This window comes from Lepeophtheirus salmonis, chromosome 14 (genome assembly GCF_016086655.4).
Source record: "Lepeophtheirus salmonis chromosome 14, UVic_Lsal_1.4, whole genome shotgun sequence".
Classification (NCBI taxonomy): Eukaryota; Metazoa; Arthropoda; class Copepoda; order Siphonostomatoida; family Caligidae; genus Lepeophtheirus; species Lepeophtheirus salmonis.
In genome coordinates, this window is record NC_052144.2 from 15,934,021 (window position 1) to 15,953,929 (window position 19,909).

The 19,909-nt window shown below is 31.1% G+C and overlaps 4 protein-coding genes across 6 annotated transcripts; 2 read left to right on the top strand and 2 right to left on the bottom strand.

Annotated features, from left to right (window-relative positions):
* Window positions 1–1,184: 1,184 nt before the first annotated feature.
* LOC121129850 (rho guanine nucleotide exchange factor 7) lies at window positions 1,185–14,083 on the bottom strand. Of its 3 annotated transcripts, none has more exons than XR_011783591.1 (11): window positions 13,924–14,083; window positions 13,212–13,555; window positions 6,436–6,680; window positions 6,206–6,378; window positions 5,710–5,937; window positions 5,576–5,654; window positions 5,334–5,506; window positions 3,291–3,453; window positions 3,122–3,214; window positions 1,976–2,763; window positions 1,185–1,763 (listed from the first exon to the last, which is right to left on the bottom strand). XR_011783591.1 is itself a non-coding variant. In XM_040725566.1 (11 exons), exons 1-11 carry the CDS (start codon window positions 14,008–14,010, stop codon window positions 1,598–1,600), a joined length of 1,866 nt encoding a protein of 621 aa, XP_040581500.1. In that variant the 5' UTR covers window positions 14,011–14,083; the 3' UTR covers window positions 1,185–1,597. The 3 variants fall into 3 exon arrangements, 1 of the variants encoding a protein (XP_040581500.1); XR_011783590.1 differs by having other exon boundaries at window positions 1,976–2,090; window positions 4,516–5,506; XM_040725566.1 differs by having other exon boundaries at window positions 1,976–2,090.
* On the top strand, window positions 7,079–9,826 carry LOC121129851 (acid sphingomyelinase-like phosphodiesterase 3b). Its single transcript, XM_040725567.2, has 3 exons — window positions 7,079–7,602; window positions 7,673–8,333; window positions 8,392–9,826. The coding sequence occupies exons 1-3, from the start codon at window positions 7,164–7,166 to the stop codon at window positions 8,774–8,776; spliced, it is 1,485 nt and encodes a 494-aa protein (XP_040581501.1). The 5' UTR covers window positions 7,079–7,163; the 3' UTR covers window positions 8,777–9,826.
* LOC121129853 (uncharacterized) lies at window positions 11,017–13,240 on the top strand. The gene is made up of 5 exons (XM_040725568.2): window positions 11,017–11,612; window positions 11,699–12,029; window positions 12,087–12,282; window positions 12,357–12,788; window positions 12,853–13,240. Exons 1-5 carry the CDS (start codon window positions 11,418–11,420, stop codon window positions 13,133–13,135), a joined length of 1,437 nt encoding a protein of 478 aa, XP_040581502.1. The 5' UTR covers window positions 11,017–11,417; the 3' UTR covers window positions 13,136–13,240.
* A 603-nt stretch (window positions 14,084–14,686) lies between the features above and the next one.
* On the bottom strand, window positions 14,687–16,898 carry LOC121129486 (transmembrane protein 39A). Its single transcript, XM_040725211.2, has 10 exons — window positions 16,756–16,898; window positions 16,507–16,650; window positions 16,376–16,453; window positions 16,118–16,289; window positions 15,817–16,055; window positions 15,656–15,756; window positions 15,446–15,591; window positions 15,194–15,378; window positions 15,007–15,127; window positions 14,687–14,946 (listed from the first exon to the last, which is right to left on the bottom strand). Exons 2-10 carry the CDS (start codon window positions 16,575–16,577, stop codon window positions 14,698–14,700), a joined length of 1,362 nt encoding a protein of 453 aa, XP_040581145.1. The 5' UTR covers window positions 16,578–16,650; window positions 16,756–16,898; the 3' UTR covers window positions 14,687–14,697.
* Window positions 16,899–19,909: the final 3,011 nt, after the last annotated feature.

The following is a 19,909-nucleotide window of genomic DNA, read 5'->3' on the forward strand; positions in this document are numbered from 1 at the left end:
GAAATTTTTTTCGCAAAAAAAATGAGTATTTGAATTTTTTATTTCAAAAAATTTAATTATTGATTATTAACTTTAATGGAATTCCTGTTTATTGTAATTTAACTTCAATTTAAAATAACTTAGCCACGGAAAAATGGATGAAGTTATAGCAAAATTTGAAAATTAGACATGCAGCGAAGTTAGAGGAAGATGATAATTACTCATTAAAAGTCCTCATTAATATCAAATTACTGTCGTTTGACGACTCCTTGGATGTATTCAAAAGTATTTGAGTCAATATATCATTTATGCAAGGTTAATAGAAATATATGTATTTCTTTTAACCTTGTCATTTACGTATGTATAAATGAAATATTTCATTATCACTTATATGTATATAAAGCTCTTAAAAAATTGCAAAGAGACGTTCCTTTGGTATCGTTATAAATATTGTAGAAGTAAATTGTACAAGTTACAATTGAATAGTCTATGAATGATCGACATATTAATGGTGTCATTTTTCCCATTTTTAATAAAAGTGACTAATTGATAAGATATTTTCTGTGGCACATTATTAAATTAAAATGCCATGACAACCGTTATTATTTAATCATCCCTATTACGAAAATTTTGAGAGGTTAAGAGTCATTTTTTTACAATTTTCCTACAAGCAATGTTGTAGAACACATAATTATCTGTAGATTGCTAAAAAAAACACATTGTCCTAGTCCACACACAGCACGAGAAGAGGATTGGGATAGCAGCGCTTCTCCATAAGGAATCTTCACGGATGACATCGGGGAGAGGACTACGGCCTCAAGGAAGATGATTTACTATCTATCCCATGCATGGGGAGCGGACTGGGCGTCTTTCTCGAAGCCCCAGTTAGCTCCCCGATGGCATTCTTAGCCATCGATAATTAATTATGTGTTTTATAACATTATTTGATGGAAAATTGTTTTAAAAAATGACTCTTAACAAGTGAACATTTGCATAATATTGGTGATAAAATAGTAAAGATTGACCCGGTAAATAATAAATGCGTAAATTTAATGGATCAAAATGAAATGATGACACCATTTAGTAGTTGATAATTAAATGACTGCTGATTTAATTAATTAAAAGAGTAATTAGATGTAGAAATTGGAATTGTACACAACATATTAGAATACATATTTTTGTAGAGTTAAATAAGAGGAAATTAGTATTCTAAAATAATGGATATATTATATTTATATATATTAATGATATTGGTTACAATATTAAGGGAAAAAAGTAGAATCATTTTGATAATTATTCAGATTACTACTTAGGCAAGTAAAAAGAATAGTTATTTTAGTAATATATTCATAATAATGACCATTAAAAATAATTTATATTCGACAAATTTTTTCTTATTTGATCTCAAATGACGGAGACATACTATGTATGTAGTGGATAAGTATATATATAAACATGATCGCAAGATCTAAAGATTAATTAGGCAGTACTTTTAACATTTATTAATGTTAGTTATAAAAAAAACTAATTTTTTTTTTACATTCAAATCAATGGGGTAGAATTAAAGACGCTGTATATTATAAAAGAACCCAGAGGGAGAGAGATTAAAAATGGCGAATCAATCCCAATCAATATCAGATCTATTTACAAATATTTTATTCCTGAGGATGCCCTCCAACTTCCTTCGACTATTGACTTCCTCTTCAATACGATGACAAAGAAACTTATTTTGTTCCTTTAATAATTTAACTTCTTCTTTAAGACAGTCAAAGTTGTCCAAGAATCTGCAAAAATCAATCAATGAATTATTTAAGTAATATATGACTATTGCAAATAGTATGTACTATGATTTCTATATCGGGATTTTTCGCGAGAAATTACTAAGATAAAAATTATTTCGCAGGAAATCTGGCATTTTATTATTTCATAATGAAGAGCAATTTTACCAAGAATGGAGAAACCCTAATATGTATATAACAATTTATTTGTTTTTTACCTATCTTCGGGACCATATCCTGAACTGCTTCTTTTTAAATCTAGCTTTGGATGAACAGGATTAAGGGATGATTTGTCATCTTCGGCAAGTAGAACAGGTACATTTTCGATTAAAGCTACGAAAATAAAAAAAAGATATAGGCAATATAACTATAAAGAAATAGAGATACTTGAAAGAATTTGTCATATGCTCTGCATGAATCTTGAAGTTTAAAAGAAAAATTATAATTATGTCATGCAATGATGCCCTACATAAAAGCGTATACATATAGTACCTGCGATCACTTCCAATAATTGAAAAATGAATGAGAAAAATGTAGCGATAACAATTATGAATTTAAATACATAATAGATAATAATATATTCGTATTGACCTTTACAATGATAACAAAAATATTATTAATAAAATTGATAGCAAATAATATTGAATAGTCAACAAATGAGAGATGGAGAAACTGTACAAAAAAAAACTAAAATTATGTAAATTTGTCATGTTCTAGAGTTTTTTGGCAGTTTTTTTAATATTTTTAGCAACAACATCGCAACACCAATCAGAGGAGGCGCTAAAACATTTAGGTGCCTTGCACATGGGAATGCATAGGCCTGATGTTGTAGATGGAGTGAAACAACCCGAAAAATCAGAGGAATTTCTATCTGGTTCTTGTCCAAAGTGAATACATGAACCGTCATCCCTTAAAAGGCCCTCTTGGTCATCTCCGATCTCTAGGTCAAGGAGAGCAATGGAGGACTCGGCACGAGAGGTTGAGAAATTACATACTAAATTTAATTCTATAACATAATATAAAGTACATATAGATATGTGCAAGTGTGTGTATGTATAATAAGCAGGAATAATAAATGAATAATTAGGATATATTTAAGGAGTTGACAGTATTATAATACATACAGTTGTCCAATATTGAAAGCAATGAATGAAATACCAAAAGTTGGAAGAAAAAGACAAAATGAGAAAGAAAGAAAGTTAGAAAGACTTAAAATTTGTAGATATTTTACATTAATAGACATGTTTATCTGCAATTTGACATTAATAATTATGTATATTCTTTATTATTAATAATAAATGAATGAACAGCTAACCCATCTGCTGTCAATCTCCATGCACAGTAATTTAAAAAAAAATACATACCTGAGCCAGCATATGTTTGTCGTTGATTTCCAAAAGTGCAATAGGCCTCAATAACTCTTAATATCTGCATGTCATCTTCATAGGTTGTTTCAACTATTATTAATAAATCAACAATAAATATTAATAATAAAACAAAGGGAGGAAGAAGAAGTTGAGAATAAATTATTACCTTTCTTTTTAATTGTCATTTTCTTTCCTTCGGGAGTTAAATAGTATCGAGTGGGCGGAGAGGGACGAAGACAGGACATTTTCCATAAATACTTTTTGCTATTTTCCCCTAATTGCATGAGTCTTTTATTTTGAGGGATTGGACTTGAAGGAATAACGTTTTTCTGTAATAGATTAAAAGATTCATGTAGCCCATAAAGAAATAAATATTTAGAATGTATATTATGTAGTAGAATATAACACTTGAGTATGTATGCAGGAATGTACAATCTACATACTTATGTATGTAGATAGAATATACATTATTAGACTGTCGCATTTTTGTGTTGATATTTTTTCTTTACTCCGTTTCAACAGGAGAATATCAAAGACAATGTTCCTCCTTTAACCGCCCTGGTTGAGTGATAGTTGTTGAAAAAAACAGAAGATCACCTCTTAGACCCCTTTATATGATTCAAAACAAGATGCACAATATTTTATTACTCAACAATTAAATAACCAAAATTAATTAAAGGGCACATTTTGACCCAAAATCCAATTTATTCCAATTAAAATATCCTCTACGACGCACAAAGGCCTGAGAGGCCTCAAATGTTGCTTAAACCCCCTTTTTTAATTGTGTCCCCAGCAAAAAAGGTCTTTGTGCAGGAGTGGTGGGGGATATTATTACAATAAGGGACAGTTTTAAATTATAAATAGGTACATTGTCAGTAGCATTCAAGTAAATCAAGAGATACATATGTAGGATTTAATTTGAGATTAGCACCACTTTTCAATCAATATGTACAATATACATGTGTACACAAGGGACATGTTTGTATAATATTTACATATTTTTCTCATCTTTCACCTATGATGGTACAGTTATAACTTCATATATAGTTCATATATAGAATGATTATAAAAATACTGATATGTATATATATATACATACACGATAAGTAAATAATAATAATAATACTGTAAAATATCTGGGTGAAAATCCAGACAAACATGAGGGTAAACATTTGATTAGTTCTAGGGATCTTCCTTCTTACTACAACAGTGTCATAATATCATCATCTCCTTCCTCTCTCACGACATATTATTACATCAAGATAGGACTATTAAGATGTCAAACACACGGGTGGTGGTGGTCTTACCACTATTAGTGATAATATGTTAGATATTATAGTAAAGGGAAAGTAGGCGAAAAACACAATTCACTTTCACACAACACATTTTACCACTTTTTTAACTCTGCAGTCATCCACCAATGAACGTAGCAACTGCTCTTAAAGTAGGATGAGTCATGACTTATTTCCGGACGAATTGAAATTTCAAGAGTAGATTTGAATTTGAATTCATGGGATAGAGGAGGAGGAGTGTACTTTGAGTACGATTTATAGAGACTCCTTCTTTCCTCATCAGAAAGAAAGTTGGTAAATAGTTGATTTTGCGGAAGTCCAGTTGAGGAAGTAACATTTGATGAAAAATAAAGGTCAGAAGACTTATCAAGGGTTTTTTTCTGAATGTAACGCTGCACAAAATAATCATCTTCATCTAAAATAATTGGATTCCCTTCCGTATTGTTCATTTCCTTGGTTAAATAATTAATATTATCAGAATCTGTGAGGGAAAGTCTCCGATTATTGATCTCATGATGTTCCTTTTCGAAGCTTCTTAGAATGGCAAGAGAGGATTCATTTTGTTGATGAGGAAATTTTTTCCAATCACTTGCCAGACAATCATCTTTTCCTTCATTCGATAACTCATCATCAGCCATTAATAAGTCAGGGATTATAAGAGAAAATTCATCATCACTGTCATTTCCAATCCTTTTATCAGAATAATCTTGTAAAGTCCTTTTGAGAGTCTCTGGAGTGAAAGGGAAAATCATACACCCAACTTTCTTGGTGCGTTTTTTGACTGGGTTTTCTCTCAATAGGAAAGAGTCTCGTCGTTGTTTATCAAATTGGGGCGTAGGCAGAGGAAGATACCCTAACTCTATTTGCCTAGAAGTCCACTCAGTTAACCTAGTATAGGGTGGAGGAGTGTAACTTACGTGAGGAGGAGGTGTCGGAAAGGGAGCAAGCGAGGGTGCATAATTACTATGACTGTTAGTGTTCAATAAAGATGTGTTCCGACAAGATTTAATTTGACCTCTAAGCAAATCTACCCATTTTAAGGAATCATTTTTGCTATTACAAACTATGAGTATGCGTTCTATCATCGGCCCTGTTAATAAAACAAACAATAATTAATTATTCTCAATGTATACATAATTTAAATATATCAATAAAATACCTGTTATTTCAAAGGCATTTTTGACTGATTCAATATCTTCGAGTCGATTCACAGAAATGCCAGACAATGGAAGTTTACCCTTAAAAAAATAGATTAACATATTAAATAATTATAGTAATATTTAATTGATTTACCTCGTAAATGAAAGCAGACATTCGCTGAGAAACGGAGAGTATCAAAAGTGTGGATGAAAATAAAACAAAGTGACGATCCTTCTTTTCACCAGATATAGTAGCGATAACAGGTCCAATATGCAGGATGTCTCCTAAGGAATTGAGATCTTCTCCTTCCCAATTGCGAATAGTACCTTTGAGTACCTCAAGCTCCAGCTCCTTTTGTCGACGAGCTTTAGCACATTCAGCCTTTAAGGATAAATAAATCATCATTTGAGATATTTGAAGGGATGTAGGATATAATAATAATTCATGAAGCATATTGACCTGCATAACGTTAAGATATAATCAATGCCTGAAGAAGACAGTGATTAATAAATGCAAATAAAATTTGATACAATGATATGATGATTTAGTAACGTTGATATCGAACTTCTACTTCAATGAATCAAAAAATATAATTTTTTTATTGACTTAAGTAGGGTTCTAAAAAGTAAACAGATAAATAAATACTCACAGCAACGTCCTTATAAAATCCAATGGAACGTTGTGTGTCCCCTCTGTCAGGGTGATCATTCTCAAAATGTTGTTCAAGCTCCTGACAAATGCCAGCATATTTTTCTAATTGTCGAAATGGACGTGATAGACTAGTCGTAAGAACCGTGAGTCCAGGTTTAGAAGCGCCTTTACCTAAAGAGAGTAATTGTAAGCAAGACAAATATAATATAAGAGAAGCAACAAACTGACTTTCCATGTATGTATCAAGGGTATCCTTATATTTTTCAAGGATACAGACAGCCTTGGGATGATTTCCCCAATATTTCATATGAGCCAATCGAATTTCAGCACCATATTCCAAGAATATTTTCCCAATCCTCTGTTCTCGAGGACTTAACGTACTCACAAGTTCTACTTCATCATACAGAGCTCTATGAATGTCCAATAGTTCATCCAAATTACCAACCAATTGTTTAAACTCAACCTCATTTAGCCTAAATATAAGATATTTATCAAAAAATAAATAAGTATCAAATTATTTCATGTATTTAACAACTAATAATGACTTAGTGAGTGATAGTAAGAACAACTATCGTACGCAATTTTCATGAACAAAATGCATAATAATTAATAATATTATATTATATTATGCACCATACTTCATTTATGATTTCAAAGAGTACATTTATGGATAGAAAAAAGAGATTTTTTGACTGACATACTAAAGTGCATTATTCAAAGTGCCATATTCGAATGTCCTAGTGACAATGTCTAGATAGGAAAACCTCTCTGCCAAAAATGATCGATTTCTGAGATACAAATAGAGGGAAAGCACCAAAGGAAATACGCATAAATGAATGTATATATAAAAATATGGGATTTGTGTTCCTCTCACGGCGTGCGAAGGAGACACAGATATAAAAATTCAATTTTCTTTTCTTCAGTCCTTCACTGTCCTACATGGTGGGATCCTCAGAATGTGGGCCGTTACTCATTTATTACTACAATTCGTATTCCTAGCGACTGCTAAATGTCAGAAAGGATTTTTTTGGCAGCTGACAGACATGCATGTAGACATGGACTACAATCCCAAGAGTGGAGATCCCCAGAATGGATGCCACAATTCATCTAGTCCACATAATTTATCGCACTATGGAGACTTTCGATGTGACGCTCCATGGGATCTCATAGAAAGAACTATTCAAGGAATGAGTGAAATAAAACATGATCCAGATTTCATCATTTGGAATGGAGATTCGAGTACTCACATCATAGCCACAAGGAGACCCCCTCCTATGTCTTATGTTACGAGTGTTGAGAGAATAATTGTCAAATCCCTCCTGCACTACTTTCCAAACACAACGATTATTCCTGTTTTAGGAAATCATGACTCTAGTCCTCCAGACTTCTTTCCAGGTACGTAAAAGAATATTGTCTTACTTATCTATTAATGACTAATATTATTTGTTTTTCCCATTGTAAATAGATACGAAAGAAGACAAAAATACTTTATTTTACAGAGATTACTTCCATAACAGTCATTGGTCTCATTTAATTAAAAATTCCACTGAGCAGGAGAAATTCCAAGAATGTGGATATTACAAGAGTTATAGTCACGGAAAAGTTTTTATTCTTTTGAATACAAATCTATATTATCAAAATAATAATACTGGTATCGATCCTTGTGATCAATTAAAATGGTTTAAAACTGAAATGAGTGAGGCAGGTGCAAGATCTGTGATCCTTGTTGCTCATGTTCCTCCAGGCTACTATGAACGCACAGTGTATGGACCATTCATGATGACCAAAGATGGGGACTATCATTACAATGAATTTTATATTGACATTGTCACAAAATATGCAGATAAAATATTTGCTCAGTTTTATGGGCACACTCACACAGATTCTTTTAGACTCTTTGGGCATCCAGATAACATATCAACCGTTGCCTTTATTGCTCCATCAGTTACTCCCAAAGTTGATGGACATTCTAGTACCTATCCCTCTATTCGACTCTACGAATATGAAGATAAGGAATTACTTAATTATAAACAATATTACTTCAACATCACTGAGAGAGAGCCCTCTTGGAGAGAAGCCTATGACTTTAGATCCACTTATGGAGTCAAAAATTTATCTGTTTATAAGTGAGTACATACATCATTGAATTAGAATGAAATGATTAATAATAACACGTTTATTTAGTTTGAAGAACGTTTTTGATGACATTTCAAAACATCCCAGCATATTTGCCAAGTACTACGAACTGAATACAGTGTTTCACAGGGAACAGCACTGTGATAAAAAATGTATTCATACACATTTGTGTGGATTAAGTCAACTGAGAGTTGAAGGAATGAAAAAATGTATGTTAAAAGGTGGAGAGATGTTTACCATTCTTCAATTAGAAATGCCTGAAGATTCATTCTTCCTCATGATGAGGTTTAACTCATTTGCTCAAGTGGGGATATATATAGTGATTATAGCACCCATTTTCGGGTTTCTAATCTCTTTTGCATATCTTATACGAGTGAGAAAACTTCGTGTTGGAAGAGGTTATCAGACAGTTCCACTTGTAGAGGAAATTTGATATTCTAATGGTTTTTGTTTTGTTTTAACAAATTAAAGACCTAATTATATCATTATTGTCAGAAAATTAATAAAGACAATAATAATATAGTATTAGTCCACTCAATAATGTAATAAATTAACTTTGTGATCTTATCTGTTGTGATAAACATAATCATATAAAAATAAATTAAACAAAATAACACAAGTAAGAATCTTACTTACCAAATATCTATATTAATAAAGCAAAGTGTGTCCGTTTATTTGTCTTCAGAGGACTCCTTTTTAACAAGAAAAGTCTGTAAATATTATATTAAAAAGAAAAGGGTAGTAACTATATTTAGGGCTATAAATCCTAAACATTTTTTACCGTGCAAATTTGTTGTTGTTGCTGGCAGCCTGAACAATTATTTTAATTTTATCAAGCTGTTACCGTTATTCTTTCATTCTTAAAGAGAGAACATCCTAGGAAGGAGTGTGCTCATGAAAAATGTTGAGTAACACTGAGGATTTCTTGGAGAGCTATAAACTTATCTTTTAGTATATTAATAAAGCAAAGTTTGTCTGTTTTATCGACGCCTAATAACTCCGAGCAAGAGGACAGGGTACTATAGTCAGTATATAGTAATAACTCTCAATTTAAAAAAGGCCCCCCATTTATATAGTACAAAAAACACCATCTGTCACTATACTATATGAATAAATATGATCAATCTCTTCAATTACATTTATCGACATCTGAGATTTTATACTAGTATCTATCATTATTATGAACAAAATAAATTAATTTTAAATTGCACAACACCGGCAATCCTAAACAACAGATACATAGGAATGCAAATAAACATATATATTATATATACATATTGTAAAGAAAGGAAACTGATTGTCTCTATAAAATTTCATCGAAATACTATTCTTTTTTATTCAGTTTAATGGTAGGAGGAATATACATATGGCTAAAGAAGTTTTTGAAACCAATAAAAAATCTCGACAACACTTTATTAAATATATTAATTCAATTTATCCGTCTGTAATTTATTAAGAATAAAAAAAATATATTAATACTAAATCATAATGGCTAAGCCCTGTAGCTATGGTGTTATTTATAATTATTACTTAAGTGAACGATTGTCTTTCATTTCATCAACTATAAATGAGCGAAATTAAAACTTGGAGATCTTGGCTTTCAATAATTCATTTATATATCCAACAATATGTGATACTCGCTTATTAATATAATAAGAAATATATACTTTGAGGGATTGATATAATCCTTTATATTTACAAAAGCAAATAAGAAAAGGTTTTTTATAAATATATATATTTTTTATTTATTTAATGTAACATTTATTTTTAGTCTCTGTTCGAGTTTGATCCTAAATTGGGTAAATTTATTATAGGCCTAAACTTGACAAAATGAACACCGTTACCGTAATCTGGTAGTTACTAATTAATTTCCTCAGAAGAGATTTGTAACAGATACTCAACTATTCTACCATCACAGAGTGTTTCATTGTTATAAACCTTTATTGTTTAGGCCCCCAAATGGACAACATCAAAATTGTGACGTCAGAATAGGCCAGAGGGAGACTCATTTTTTTATTATTATTACTAATAATATATTATCAAGTGTTAAAACATTCATGATTTTTATTATCTTCCCCAATATACAAGACGTGACGATCAATATTCAGTGTATCAAAGCTGTGTAATATAAGAACAATCCTAAACAACAGATACATAGGAATGCAAATAAACATATATATTATATATACATATTGTAAAGAAAGGAAACTGATTGTATCTATAAAATTTCATCGAAATACTGTTCTTTTTTATTCAATTTAATGGTAGGAGGAATATACATATGACTAAAGAAGTTTTTGAAACCAATAAAAAATCTCGACAACACTTTATTAAATATATTAATTCAATTTATCCGTCTGTAATTTATTAAGAATAAAAAAAATATATTAATACTAAATCATAATGGCTAAGCCCTGTAGCTATAGTGTTATTTATAATTATTACTTAAGTGAACGATTGTCTTTCATTTCATCAACTATAAATGAGCGAAATTAAAACTTGGAGATCTTGGCTTTCAATAATTCATTTATATATCCAACAATATGTGATACTCGCTTATTAATATAATAAGAAATATATACTTTGAGGGATTGATATAATCCTTTATATTTACAAAAGCAAATAAGAAAAGGTTTTTATAAATATATATATTTTTTATTTATTTAATGTAACATTTATTTTTAGTCTCTGTTCGAGTTTGATCCTAAATTGGGTAAATTTATTATAGGCCTAAACTTGACAAAATGAACACCGGTACCGTAATCTGGTAGTTACTAATTAATTTCCTCAGAAGAGATTTGTAACAGATACTCAACTATTCTACCATGACAGAGTGTTTCATTGTTATAAACCTTTATTGTTTAGGCCCCCAAATGGACAACATCAAAATGGTGACGTCAGAATAGGCCAGAGGGAGACTCATTTTTTTATTATTATTACTAATAATATATTATCAAGTGTTAAAACATTCATGATTTTTATTATCTTCCCCAAGATACAAGACGTGACGATCAATATTCAGTGTATCAAAGCTGTGTAATATAAGAACAGTTTGAAATATTTCGTTTCAAATCATGTTCATGAACAATACCTATTGTTGTTTCTATATTATATTGAGTCTATGCGTTGCTATTATCGTCCTCATTGAGACGGCTAATGGATTCAAATTACGCATTGCTCAATTTCAAGTTTCGAACAAGAAAAGTGCAGGAATGGATGGAGGTTTCCTGGGTTTTCTCAACCTTGGAGGAGGGGAATTTCGCATTAAAGTATAGAAAATCTAAACTTTTTTAAGCAATGACATTCTAATTATTACTATGTGAATATATATGTTTTTTTATAAACTACTCATCAGATATGCAATGAGAGGACAAATATTTGTTGTGAGACATTAGATCCATTAGAGACACAAAATAATGATTGGGAACAATCTGAGATCAACTTTTTCATCGGAAGGCAACTACAAGATTGTGAAAACTTTGAAATGACAGGATGCATTTCTTTAACAATGATCCACGAAGGCAATGACGGAGGTGAGTTGGAAAATGTCACATTTTATGGTTCAGACTTTGGATATGGAGAAAATAATCGGCAAGAATACATATGCCCTATTGGGGTCAAGTTGGATGGTTACAACTCAATAAAAGTGGCATGTACATCAAAAAAAAACACTTATGATCCAAATAGTAAATTCTTCTTTACCACATATTTAATACATATTAATAACTAAACGGATATTACAGGAGCATGTAATGGAGATGAAAGGTTTTGCCATATACCATTTAATCGATTTACATTTTTTGGTACTCACAATGCTGGTACTGGAGAAGATATCTCCAGCATTTCCAAGATTAATTGTGCTTTTAAAAATCAAGATTTGAATGTGAGGGAGCAACTTGACTTTGGAGTTCGCTTCTTTGATCTTGATATCATTCAGAGGTTTGAACAAAAAAAAAACTTAACTTTTAAAAAATATTAGCACGAATAATTTTCTTCTTTCCAAAAATGTTAAGTAAAAACCTATACAACTGTGATGGCTTAGAATCTGGACATGGCAAATACCCAGAATTGGGCTTGTACCGCTGTTTCGGTAAATTGGAAATATTCGTAAAGGAAATGATCAACTGGTTAAATGAAATGAATAATAGAGACGTTGTTGTTTTATATTTTGGTACTATAGACTTTGAGGAGTCCACGTATCCAGCACTGGAAAAACTATTAAAAGTTCCTTTAATCAATGAAAGACTAAATAAGGATTACAAAACGAATAAGAAATGGCCGACTCTTGGAAAAGCAATAGGAGAAAAAAACAATATCTTTATTTTTATGAGAACTAACAATCCTATTGATGATAAAGAATTTCATAGAGAGGTTCTTTTTCATAAAAAACATCAACAACCCTTATCTAAAGATGACATTATCATCACAAGCACGTATAAAGATGGGTAATAACTATACTTGTACAGTTCTAGACTATAACTTCGATTTTACATTCTTGTTTATATTCAGACCCATCGGCACAGACTGTAAAACTTATGTGGATAATGCTATGGAACTATGCCATAATCAAGGCGATTTATTAAAAGTATCGGCTTTTGGAGCAGGATTCAAAGTGTGGCCGTGTCTTTGGGAATCAGCTAGAATATGTAATCCAAGATTGAAGGACGCTATTGAAGGCTGTCAATCCAAAACTGAAATAATCAACTTTATACAAATGGACTTTCCTAATTATTTAGGGAAGAACGGCAAAGTACCCATCGACGTTATACACAACATGAACCATCTTAATTGACACTTGAATATACTTTTTAATAATTAAACTACTGTAATTGAAATTTACAAAAAATAAAAAAACCCTTGCTACTTACATATTAGTAGATGAGAGGGGCTCCAAGAATGTCTTTTGAATAGCGGTCAAGCAACGAATAAAATCCATTTCCTTTTTGAGCAGATCCTCTATCACTTGTTTTCGATTATCAATACCTTTTTGAATGATAAGGGAGCCGAGCATGAGCTGGGCTTTGTCGTCGTCTGTCATGTCCTCAGTCTTAGGGATGCAATACTTGGAGTTGTCTTGGGAGGAATCATCCAAGACTCGAACATAGTTTGAAGGAAACCAGCCTGTCTTTCCTCTTCGGGAATGCGTTCCCTCCCACCAACCCCCATCTTCGCGCTGGGTTACCGTTATCACATCTCCGATATCAAACATTAACTACAAATACAAGAGCACTCCCATTACATACACAATCACTTCTGCCTCCCTCAACATAACAACAACAAAAATTAGGAGTCAAACTACTGCCATGAGTTTTAGGTGTAGTTTAGAATAGGGCTACTTTAAGGGATCATAAAAAAATAGAAGAGTAGAAATGAGTCATTCTAGCTTGCTTATGTATTGACACACTACAACTGTGGAGGACAACACGAATCCAAAATACACATTCCATCTATCCAATCCTAATTACAAGTCAGGAAAAGTCAGGAATTCATGAATGGATCCCAAGCCCTGGCCTGCCTATTAGTTACTCAAAAGGATGCATCCTCAAGTCCCGAGGGGATTTTTTTTTCTTTCCAACCCACCTCATCATTGTTGCTGCCTTTGAACTTATAGATGGCTTGTACCAAATTCGAAGAATCTGACATCCTAAACTCTTCATAGGAGTTCATTCAATGCCACTATTATTATTTATTAGATACTCATAGCTGAGAATATCCAGCTAGATATAGCTATAAAACTATCAAAGCACACAGATAGAATACAAGCCACGTTTGTACATTTTCTTGTATCACTCGACCTTATTCATGTATGCAGTTATCAGTTATTGATTAAGAGATATACCTAGTTAATTATTAATATTTTAATTTATTTCCTTGAGTTCGGAGAGGATCATTGAAATCATAGATTATCTAGAAATTAGACGAAATAATTAGCTCCCTTATTAGTCAGTTTTTAAAGGGAATCTTTGATTAATATATCAGGTCAATGTCATAGATCAATTATAATTAAGCATTATATGATACAAATATAATTATAAGCTATACCAATATCGAAAGAAGCTGGAGAGAATAACATATTTAAAATATTTTGAGTTTTTAAGATTAAAAAAAATCAGGAGTCATATTACAAAAAATCATTTCTTCGAATTTTAGAAAAGTTAATCTTGTAGAAAATAGTCCAGACGTTTTATAATGTAACCCACAACAAGGAATGTCCAGTGTAAAGAAGGAAACCTTATTGCACTTCGAACAAGGATACATGACATAAACTTAGAATAACTTATTTATTAAACAAGTTCGAAGGAATGAATCCGCCAAAAAAAGATATTTAATGACTATACACATATATGACAAAATTCACTTTATTTGCATTAATAAATAATAAATATATGTAAAAAGAGAGGATCTACCATAGAAATTACCAAGGACATCATAGTTTCGAAATAATTTAAATAACATGTAATAGTTTGCAAACAGTAATATTGAAACTGAAAGAAGTTGATACCAGTATACACAAAGAAATAAAGTAATCTGCTGTGTAGCGATAAGAATCATTTGAAGTATAAGTTGAACTAATAAATAATCGTTTGGGTTGCTAAATATTTCCTTCAAAAAAAAATTATGTAATTATTTACTAATAAAAGTATATTTAAATAAAATTATTACATAAAACTTTGTTTGAGCAGCATTCCCTGGTTCAGCAGAATTTGTTAAGCTCTCAGCTTTATACAAATCCTTCCCATATCTGACAATTTGACCACTTTTCCATACAGTATTGGGTGTCCAACTAAAAAAAAAAATGACGACGAATTATTTAAAGTGGTAATGAATAGATCTTCCGTCATCTACTTACCGACTATAGAAATTTGCTGACAATCTTCCCTCAATTTTGGTCCAAAGTCCAAGGCGCTGAGCAAGACGATGCATACGATGATTGTATGAAGCAGGGAAGCACCGGAAATTGTACAAAGAAAGTAGTCCTAACCACACAAGAAATACATGTCGACCAACCCATTCAATGTCATAATGAAGTGACCTCTATGAATAAAAAACAATTAATTATAATATATTAATAGAAAATTCAATTTTGAATAAACTGAAATACCGGCGTAAAGCAACAGGGTACGTAGGCCGAGTAATATGCACTAATGATTGAATTAAACAAAGCCTGTTTTCTCTTCATACTGTAATCTGCTTTGAACATTATAACGTCTGCCCTGATTGATTCTGGAGATGTTGGTAAATAATTTTCTACAGAATGATTTAAGCTTAATTAATTCCCTATGAAGAAAATGGTGTAAAGACATATTAATACCCTTTAAAAGACCATTCAGTGCTTTTGAAGTTGGATGTTTGGGAAAAAGCTCCAGAAAAGGCTCACCAGCCAGACCAAACAAAAAAAAATACATCGACATACTAGGATAATTAATTCATTAACAAAAAAAAAGTCAAAATCTGATTAGACAATATACTTACGGATATACTAAATATAAATTAGTGACCAAAGGATGATAAAGGACAAAGAAACTTGCTATACAAAGAAGTGTCGTTAGAATGAAAAAAGATGTGATGCTTCTTGCAACGATGATGACACTTTCCTTCCAATTCGTAGGTACAAGAGCCCCAATGAAGGATTTAATTGAGAGCCAAATGACTCTTCGTCCGATAATTAAGCTCGAGAATTTGATAACGTTTGTATCAATCAGATAAAATTTCTGATTAAAAGAATAAAATAACAATAATCGTATTAAAATTTGACAACGTTTGGATTCATTACCATAGCATTTGAGTTGTGGGAATGGGACTGCCACCAAACAGAGTGGTAGAGAATTAAATGCTGAAGCAACAATGTGGCAAATGAATAGAGGAATACCAAAATCTCGAACGTAAATATTGAGTCTTCCGGGAGAATAACGGAAATGTCATCCGGAGTGGGTCTAAAATAAGAACTAAAAGATCTTGTCAAATACATGTGTTCTAGACTGGCAAATTAGTGAGTTGTTATCATCAAGTTACGACCCACAAGGCCACTTACCAGGTCTGTGTATTTTTATCATCTACCAGAAGAGGCTCTGGTGGGGGATTGGAGGATGTTTTCATGGGTAAATTGGACCTTAAAGTACGAAAAATTTAGAAAAACACTTTATTATTAAGATTAATATTTACGTTGAGTTCTTATTTAAAAGAGGAGAACGAGTTCCTCCTTTAGGTACGTTCTTGCGATTCCCTCCAGCCATCTCGGAGTGATCGGAGTTGATTCATAAATAACTATCTATTTATTTGTAGTCTAAGGTTCGTGTTTTGACGATTCTGCAATTTAGATATATTTTATTATATATTAATAATTATTATTTATATGGATAGGTAGGCTACAAAAAATCAAAAATAACTACATGAAGGACTTTAAATAGGTACCTGCGATATATATTGAGTGTAGAATCTTGTTGACACCAAAATGACATATATTTGTTGGAAAAGCACAGACTTATTACACTTTTTCTAAGCCAAAACATGAAATTTCTTCTCATAACTACTCAAAAAAATGACGTCATTTGGTCCTTTGAATTTTATATTTATAGGTATAGGGTTCTGCCACATCCTATACTCAGCCCTATCTGTTTACATCCCCGACCTATAGGCAAAGAAAAACAAAGTCAACCCTCAGCTGATATTTTAGGTCATATCTATGTAATAAAAAAACAATGTAGAAGTAGTATTTATGTTGTAGTCAACAGCTAAATGACGAGTAGCTCTTTTTCTTCTTTTTATTCAATAGGTTGTGCATCGAGTTATAATATAGGTAGGTGGTTTACGTTTCTTTTATTATTTATAGTCCAACGCAACCTTTCATTAAATTAAAGGTTATAATTCAAATTATAAATGAATGAATATTCTATTTTATTCAACATAAATATATAAAATACAGTGAGTAATAACAATTTTAAATTATAACAAACAAACACACTTCCTTATGGTATGGCATCAGACTTTAGATTAATTGTTTTTTTATTTGGATGACGTCATGACGGCACTTTTATTATATTTAATTAAATATTATGTTCTTGTTTATTAAAGCGTTAAACTTTAACGCTTTATAGTTTATTAGATCAATGTTCTAGTAACATACATTTCTAAAGTTCACCGAATACTATCTGTAGTTGACTGGAAGTTGACAACACACTGTTTTTTTTTAAATTTCATAATAAATCAATTATATAAAATACAGGGGCTATATATTTTAATGCTTCCTGCACGGAAGAGTTTCTAAACATTAAGAATAAATCACATTGCCCATTGTCGATGTGATTTCCTGCTCCCTCCTTGGCCCAAGCAACCCCGGGTAACCCTATATATATACATTAGTAAATATTTAAATAATACTCGGGGAATTAATTTTTCATAAGCATGTCAACTTTCATATTGCTTAAAATACCAATTACAGGCCAATAATAGTTCTACAACTAATAATGAGAGGGGTTTTGAAATTTCTACTCCCATTTATAAGTACATAATAGAACCGAATTAATCAATAAGATAAAAAAATAGAATAATTGGGAACTAATAAATGAGGAATTTCAATTTTAAGAATATCATTGATGTACTAATCTTTTTTTTTATTTGCTCAATCAATACTAAACATATTATTATTTTGTTACATTTTATCTATCGTTTTCAGTAAAACAACTTTTAACTAGCTCGTATGGCAAAAAGTTAATAATATATTTATTTGTGGGGAGATACTTATAGAATAATATATAAATTTATATAAATATAGTAAGCTGTAATATTTACATTATCAAAGCTGTATGTAACTAGTAGCAAAATACTTAGTCTCTAAGTATCCTGGCTTGTAGTAGTGGGGATGCGCAACTGGTGGCCCGGGGACATACACAGTCCTCGACCTCACTTAGTGCGGCCCGCACACGAAGTACATAAAATCCAAAGAGAGAAACACTGATTCATCTGATGCTCATTGGAACCACAAAAAATTGACCACAGGCTTCTCAATTAGGTTTTATTAATGTTGCCATTATGAATGTGACCTATTTGGACTAAGTTTTTTTAATAAACTTTTTTTTATGAAGGAGTTCAAATTCCTTCTTGCACTTTTTTTAAGCAAATGATTTGACATTGTTGCTTATTAAGGACATGTAGAAATGCTTTTATATCCGGAAAATAGTTGTATATTGGTGCAATAAGCATACAGATATCAATACATATATTAAGTCTTCTTATTAATGATTATAATCATTTGTAGCGTCTGTCATATCGAGTTATTTGAAGTATGATAGTGCTAAAATAAATGGAATATGTGGATATAGGGTATAGTATACTTTGGTCAAGTTATGGCAGATGAATGGAGTAAAAAAGTTAACCTCATTTTTACTCCATTCCTCTGCCATAACTTGACCAAAGTATACTGATCCGATATCTTCTACAAAAAGAAAAGACTATTTTCTTATTGCAGCTATCCATTTTTTCATTATTCAAGAAGTTTTCTTTGCCTTACATTTAAAATGACTACCTTAAAAAGAGGTACAAATATTATAATTTGTTAGTTATTTCACACAAATCCAATTAACTATGGCAGTTTGTGGTACAAAAATTACACATCTTTATGCCTATTACCAAAGTATTTCACAACCATTTATTCTTAAATTTAATCAACAGTATAATTAGACTGTATTGAAGAAATTGTAAACCATTTACTTTACTCTAATTCTTCCAGCATTTATATATGTATCTTTCAATACATAGTAAATACATTTCAGAAGTAATAATGAAATGTATATAATTATCCTCATTAATTTGATAGTCACTTTCGTTTTTCCCTTTAATAACTTAATTATGGGTAGTAAAATCATTTTGTGCATCTAAGTGCAGCTTTCATTTTTTTACTCCCAAAAATTATCAACACCGTAATATAATTATTTATCTAAATATATAGGCTTATTTTTACATATATATATATATATATTGAACTTCCTTTTCTACTACATTCAATTAGATTCAAACCCTGATAAAACATTTGTGTTTGCTCATAAAAGACGGAGAGTATCCTTCAAGATTGGTTGCGGAGTTATAATTGAAAGTCCTTGTTATACTTGAGGATTGACATCTGAGTAATTCTTGTCAACGTCATTGTTTATTTTCTTCTCTTCCCTCGTCACAGCTGATTATAGCTGATCTAATGAAAACCCATGACAGCAAAGCTGCTCTCTTCTAATACATTATTTAAATCTTGGAGCTATTATGAGCCTCTAAAATAAAATAAAAACGTTTTCAACTTTAAACTAAGTTGAATCGAGTTTTTAATATGAGAAATTCATTTAAAAATTGTTTTGGAATCTTTTATTATTACACTTTGAAATATATTTAACTTATTTATCCATATCTTAAGTTTCAATAGCTTAAAAGGGCTTTGAATGTTAAAAATAGCCAAAAAAAAAACTAAAACGTGTCTGAAGGCCCTGAGGACGATAGAGAAAAATTAAGCTCATTTTTGGAATCAGGGGATCAAATTAAACTATTTTGATCTTCCGACATTTTAGCTGTTTAACAGCGTCAG

Excerpts from the sequence above, each read along its gene's own strand:
- LOC121129853 (XM_040725568.2), top strand. The coding sequence starts at position 11,418 with ATGTTCATGAACAATACCTATTGTTGTTTCTATATTATATTGAGTCTA. Across the intron at positions 12,283-12,356 it reads GATCTTGATATCATTCAGAG|TAAAAACCTATACAACTGTG; the intron begins GTTTGAACAAAA and ends AAAAATGTTAAG. Across the intron at positions 12,789-12,852 it reads ACAAGCACGTATAAAGATGG|ACCCATCGGCACAGACTGTA; the intron begins GTAATAACTATA and ends GTTTATATTCAG.
- LOC121129851 (XM_040725567.2), top strand. The coding sequence starts at position 7,164 with ATGTGGGCCGTTACTCATTTATTACTACAATTCGTATTCCTAGCGACT. Across the intron at positions 7,603-7,672 it reads TCCTCCAGACTTCTTTCCAG|ATACGAAAGAAGACAAAAAT; the intron begins GTACGTAAAAGA and ends CATTGTAAATAG. Across the intron at positions 8,334-8,391 it reads AAAAATTTATCTGTTTATAA|TTTGAAGAACGTTTTTGATG; the intron begins GTGAGTACATAC and ends ACGTTTATTTAG.
- LOC121129850 (XM_040725566.1), bottom strand. The coding sequence starts at position 14,010 with ATGAACTCCTATGAAGAGTTTAGGATGTCAGATTCTTCGAATTTGGTA. Across the intron at positions 5,655-5,709 it reads TGTCTGCTTTCATTTACGAG|GGTAAACTTCCATTGTCTGG; the intron begins GTAAATCAATTA and ends TATTTTTTTAAG. Across the intron at positions 1,764-1,975 it reads GGATATGGTCCCGAAGATAG|ATTCTTGGACAACTTTGACT; the intron begins GTAAAAAACAAA and ends TGATTTTTGCAG.
- LOC121129486 (XM_040725211.2), bottom strand. The coding sequence starts at position 16,577 with ATGGCTGGAGGGAATCGCAAGAACGTACCTAAAGGAGGAACTCGTTCT. Across the intron at positions 15,757-15,816 it reads AATTTATATTTAGTATATCC|TATGTCGATGTATTTTTTTT; the intron begins GTAAGTATATTG and ends TAATTATCCTAG. Across the intron at positions 15,379-15,445 it reads TACCCTGTTGCTTTACGCCG|AGGTCACTTCATTATGACAT; the intron begins GTATTTCAGTTT and ends TTTTATTCATAG.